The 6038-nt window shown below is 38.5% G+C and overlaps 2 protein-coding genes across 2 annotated transcripts; one reads left to right on the forward strand and one right to left on the reverse strand. All coding sequences in view use genetic code 12, as the record gives it.

Annotated features, from left to right (window-relative positions):
- Positions 1–727: 727 nt before the first annotated feature.
- Positions 728–1633, reverse strand: DASC09_022960 (ADP/ATP carrier protein; the record flags this gene model as incomplete). The annotated part of the gene is made up of 1 exon (XM_064995899.1): positions 728–1633. The coding sequence occupies one exon, from the start codon at positions 1631–1633 to the stop codon at positions 728–730; it is 906 nt and encodes a 301-aa protein (XP_064851971.1).
- A 1227-nt stretch (positions 1634–2860) lies between these two features.
- DASC09_022970 (phytanoyl-CoA dioxygenase family protein) lies at positions 2861–3760 on the forward strand (the record flags this gene model as incomplete). Its single annotated transcript, XM_064995900.1, has 1 exon — positions 2861–3760. The coding sequence occupies one exon, from the start codon at positions 2861–2863 to the stop codon at positions 3758–3760; it is 900 nt and encodes a 299-aa protein (XP_064851972.1).
- Between the last annotated feature and the right edge of the window lie 2278 nt (positions 3761–6038).

Consider the following 6038-nt stretch of genomic DNA (forward strand, 5'->3'; position numbering starts at 1 on the left):
TGGTTTTTGATATCATTTGTATTATATTTTGAATTCATAATTCGTGATTTTGTGATTAATTGAAGTAGGTATTTCAAATCTTGGAGAATTCTATCAAAATAGAGTGGGGAGTGTGAGGAATTTCCTCGATGGCTACTATGCGTGGCCTAGTTCTATCTATTGATTATGCCGATGTTGTTCTTTCCATTGATTCATCTTGCATCAATTTTTTTTTGTCCAAAGCCAAAATTAAAGGACGTGCGTGCATAGAACATGTGTACAGAAAACTCGGAGACCTAATCATATTTGATAGTTGAAGTTTGAGGACCTACCAGTTTGCGGTATTGCTAAAATGAACACTGAGAGGGATACCAATTACGTAGAATGATAAATAAAGTAATAATTCCAAACTCAGCATACCGTGTTTATAATAATAAAAAAAAAAAATACAGCATTCAAGGTTATTATTAGAAAAAAAAAAAAAAAAATAAAACGAAAAAATTTCATTGCCGAGATTATTATTGATTAACTGACAAATTATTAATTGACTGAAAATGAGGTAATAATCAAAATCATAAAAATCTAGCCATCAATGCTAATGCGATGATTGTAAGACTTACAACAAGAATAAAATGATATTGGAATATTTACATTGAATTATACATAATAATTTTTCAAAATATTCAATAATACAAAACAAATTAAACAGCTGGATCAAAGAACCGGTTCTCAGTCAACAACGAGTTGCTTATTTGAATTTCTTACCGAACAAGATCATTTGCAATTGATCGTACATGGAGATAACACCGGCACCGGCAACACCTCTCAAGATGTTAGCACCACAACCCTTGAACAAGGACTTGACACCTTCCTTGGCAACAATTTGGGAGAAAGCATCCATGGAACCGTTGTACTTGACACCAGTACCAGAGGTCATCATCATTCTTCTTCTGACGGTATCCAATGGGTAAGAAGCGGTGGAAGCACCAGTGGTAACAATCCAACCCAACAAGAAAGAAGCCAAGAAGTTACCTTCCAATTGACCAGTAAGAACAACAGGCTTAAGAGAATCGTACAAACCAAAGTACAAACCTCTGTAGACAACAATACCGACAACAGATGGACCGAAACCTCTGTACAAACCGGCGATACCATCGGAAGCAATAGTCTTTCTGTAAACATCAACCAAACCGTTGAATTGACGGTCACCACCACCGCTCTTGACGGACTTAGCATCGTTAGCCAATCTAGTTCTGGCGAAATCCAAAGAGTAGACGAAGAACAAAGACAAACCACCAGCGGCACCACCAGAAGCCAAGTTACCGGCGAACCAGGTCCAGTAACCTTCAGATCTCTTGAAGTTGAAGAGAGCCTTGATCTTGTCCTTGAAGGCAAAGTTCAAAGCTTGGGTTGGGAAGTATCTGATAACGTTAGCGGTGTTACCTCTCCAGAAAGAAGCAATACCTTCACCAGCGGCGGTTCTCTTGAAACAGTCAACGATACCAGCGTACTTGTGGGACAAACGACCTTGCTTAAGCATTTCGTCTTGGTTTTGAATCAAAAGCTTGACTCTTTCGATTGGGGCAGCAGCGGTTTTGGCAACAGCGGCGGAAACACCACCCATAAGGAAGTTAACTAAGAAATCGTCGGCCATCGTGGATATAGGATATTACTCTTAGAGAAGATGAGGAGATTGAAAAGAAAGGAGGGAAGAACAGAAAAAAAATTTGCCAGATCGCTTTTTTTTATACAGTGCTGCACCATCGAGGTGGCCGAGGGGGCTCTGGGTGCGGATAGCAGGCGGCTGGCCAATCAACGGCGGGATAAACTGCGACGCGCCCTGCGGTGGGCGGGTGACCGTAAGAAAAACGGGTGTGAGTAGCGCACCCAGACACCGAGACCGGGGCGGGTCGGTGGGCGCTCGGATTTTATTGCTGCGTAGCGCGGTTATTATTATTATCATTATTATTATTATCATAATTATTATTATTATTATTATTATGCTGTTCATATATAACATCCCTGGATATTGGTTGGCAGGCCACTCACTCTATTATGATGTGATCGCTCCCATAAGCTTCGGGCATCCGCGCACTTTCTTACTTCAACCAAACCACCAGTAGTACGTGTGTGTGTGTGATCAAGCTATATGATTTACAACCATGAGGTGTATTGTATTGCAGGTAATACTATACTATACACCTTATGGTGGACACACACACACACACACACACCATCACTTTTACTCACACGACTCCATTCCTCAGACAGCAGAAAAAAAAAGTTTCAGATAAGCACTCCCCAATCATTCCAAGTTGGTGATATATTATAAGTTTTTTCATTTCCTCGTTGTAACTCCAGTGATTATCATCCTTCAAGATCCTCGAATGATCCTCTAAAAATCACCATCAAGGTTGTTTTGTTGTTGTTTTTTGTCCTGTTGTCCCTACCTACCCACTACTGACAATCTTTTTCTCCATGATTTGGAGGCACACAAAAAAAAAAAAAAAAAAATAGAAGTCTTATCATGCATATCATTCCAAATCAACCCCGGATACCACAGACGACATCGAATCATAGGACCTCATTGGTTTCTCACTACCCTTCTCAGGTAAGCTTCCGGTAAGCAACTAAACCCTCCCATATACTACTTTTCTTCTCTTTTCTTTTCTTTTTTTTTCTCTTCTTATATTAAAATAACCCATCCGTACAGTGTCGTTGAAGACCTTTTTTGATAGCGTCATTGGCTCAAAACCTGATTTGCACGCCAATCAAAAACAACAAGCAACAAAACAAAGAACCCCGAAAAACTCACGCCTCTTCTTATCAGATTGTCAAGACCCGGCCATTATTATCATTATCAGAAATATCGAAAAGAAAAATGGTGTCGTATGCAAATGGCCTCACCCAAGCTCAATTGGATCAATTTGACCAAGATGGATGTCTTTGCTTGCCCGATTTCATTACCCCCGAAGAAGTCAAGACCTTGCTCGATAAAAGTAAGCAATTGATCCACGAATTCGACATGACCAACCACCCGCTCACAAAGTTCTCCACCGATACCGATAACCATGTCGGTAATGATTATTTCCTTGATTCTTCCGATAAGATCTCCTTTTTCTTTGAAAATGACGCTTTTGAAGATGGGAAACTCACCAAACCGAAGGAAAAATCCATCAACAAAATTGGCCATGCGCTTCATTGTCTCGATCCCGATTTTGAAAAAGTGTCATTTAGTGACAAAGTCAAAGGGGTTTCTAAAAGTTTACAATTCAAAGACCCAAGAATCCTCCAAAGCATGGTGATTTGTAAACTCGAAGAAATCGGTGGCGAAGTCCCATCGCATACTGATTCACAATTTCTCTACACAAAACCCCTTGAACTTTGTGGGTTTTGGTTCGCACTTGAAGATTGTACCATCGCCAACGGCTGTCTTAGTTATAATCCTGGCTCTCACAAAAGATTCCCAGTCGCTAAAAGATTTGTCAAGGTTGACAAGGGGAAGAAAGGTTGTGGGTTCATTGATCTAGTATCCAAAGAGGAGCTTGAAAATGTACCAAAAGACAATCCCGATGATTACAAGTACGTTGAGTGCAAAGCTGGTTCGTTGGTTTTGATACATCATTCTGTATTGCATAAATCGAATCCAAACACTTCGCAAAATTCGAGATTTGCCTACGTTTTTCATGTCATTGAAGGAGAGGCCGAGTATGATCCCCTCAATTGGTTGCAAGTTCCTCCTTGTGAGGATGGTGCCACTGAATTCAGTAAATTGTATTGAATTATAGGGGACTGGACGGGACAAGACCGAGTCTATAATATATCTAGAATACAGTTTCTTCTCTCTTCTCTTACAGGTATCATTCGATATTCAACAATCTTTCTTAATGTCATAATTATAATATAATAATGATTGGGCCTTTAACTCGTATTTTTATTGCTTTAAAAATTAATAATATGTATTCTTTCCATCCACTGGGGTGGTGCATTCCTCATAATCTACACTGACAGACAGACAGACAGACAGACTGGCTGATGCGATGTTTGGATGTGCGGGCCTTTCGTTAAGTTTTTCAATTTTTTTCTCGTACAGTGTTTTCATTTTTTATTCGTACCAACCACCGGAAATGTTCATACCAGTGGCAAAAAATAATTCATACCGACCCCCGGTATTTTTCGTACCACCACAGTGGGATTTATTCAGACCATCTAAGAAAAATAGTTCATACTATTGCACTTCAATTATTCATACCAACAGAATATAAAATTCATACTAAATGCATAAAATTCTTATGCTTTCATTAATATTTTATCTTTGATATTATTAAACATGTTATAGGGGACCCGCACACCCAATAAAGCCCCTTTGCAATACTCATTTACCATTTCAAAGGCTCATAACCAAATTTTGGAGTGGTTTCGTCCTTCCTTAAAATTTTAAATTTTCATCAATTTGTTTTTGAGCCTTTTTGTGTCTTTATGTAATTTTTTTTATAGTTTTTACTTTTTTTTTTTTGGTTTGTTTTCTAATTTTTTTTCTTCATCTTTGGTATTTGTTTTCAAAAGAGCTGCTGTTGTAAACAGAGATCAATATGTCTAGAAGCATGTCTGCAGAATCCCTTGTAACTATCAAGGGAAATATTTCTGTGGCTTCTTTCACCCTTGGAGTTAATTGCTCCTTCTTGCTCAAGTTTGATCTTTTGACTTTACTCTTACACACTGACCAGAATTCTTCTATAGCATTCAACCCTGGAGAATAAGGAGGTAAAAACACAAGTTCCAAGCCACTCAGTGCCACTAGTAACTGAAGATCACGTCGTTTATGAATGGCAGCATTATCAAGGATCAAATATTTCATACCTTTGAGCTCCTCGTTATTTTCTATTTGCTGGATCACTGACTTTACAAAACTGTAGAAGTGATTAGCTGTAGTACCTTTACTCACTTTGTCAATGGTCGTTTCTGAATCAAGTTTTCTCTTCTTATTGGATGTAGCCACTGGAGTTCTGACCTTTAATTCAATACAACCTTTGACAGAAATTGCCCCAATGAACGAAATATTAAGCCCTCTGGTTACGGGAACAGTAAGAACTGCTTTTTCACCCACAGCAGACCATCCATACTCACGCCGCATACTGATATTGAAACCTGCTTCGTCGATGAAAATACAGTTTTGACTAAAGTCGAGCTTGTCTTTATACTTCTCTGCCCACTCGAGTCTCTGTTTCTTCAATTCCTCCAGACTTCTTCTCAAAGCCCATTTAGAAATACGTTTGAGACTTAGCTTACAGACCTTGGTTACAAAGTTATAGATTGTTGTAGCCTTGGCTCTTACATTGGTGAAGGCTTTCTTGAGTCTCTCCAACATAAAATCGAGAGTCACTGTAGCATCCTCCTTTATCAATTTTTGAAGGAATTCTTTATGTTCATCAGTGAGAAGGGGTTTACGACCTCTTTTCTTTATTGGCTTCGAGATACCATTTAATTCATTCACAAGTATTTTGTTCCACTTTCTTTTCCATGTGTAAGCAGTTTGCAAAGGTATATCTTCTAATTTTGCAGCCTTGTAAGCTGATACACCTTCTTCCATGACCAAGTGCCAAAATCTTTGTTTGACAGCTTGATTATAATACCGGTACGAACCTCTATATCTTCGTTCTTTCATTTCTGTTTCCATCTTAGCATCTTCTTCTTCTTCGAAAATAGGATCAATTTCCATAATACCAGGTTTTTCAAAATGCTTATAGTCACTGTAACTAAAGCAAGCTTCAACTGGTGCTATTTCAGACTCTAAAGTCATCTCACTGGGTTCAGCATAGAATCTATTACCTAGGCCATCAACATACCCATCAGTTAGTAGCTTGGCTTTCAAGTCCATACTTAGTTTTGATGGTAAAATCTTATGCTTTTTTTTGTAAGTAATCTGGTGATCACATAAAGACCGAATTGAATGTCAAAAGTGGGAATTCATCATCTTAAATGGAGAACAGCTCCTACCATACATTCGTTCCCATTTCTTGAAAACCGTAATCACGTGCTACTATTAATATTATTATAGA

The sequence above is a fragment of the Saccharomycopsis crataegensis genome (assembly GCF_037102585.1).
Source record: "Saccharomycopsis crataegensis DNA, jcf7180000000075, whole genome shotgun sequence".
Lineage (NCBI taxonomy): Eukaryota > Fungi > Ascomycota > Saccharomycetes > Ascoideales > Saccharomycopsidaceae > Saccharomycopsis > Saccharomycopsis crataegensis.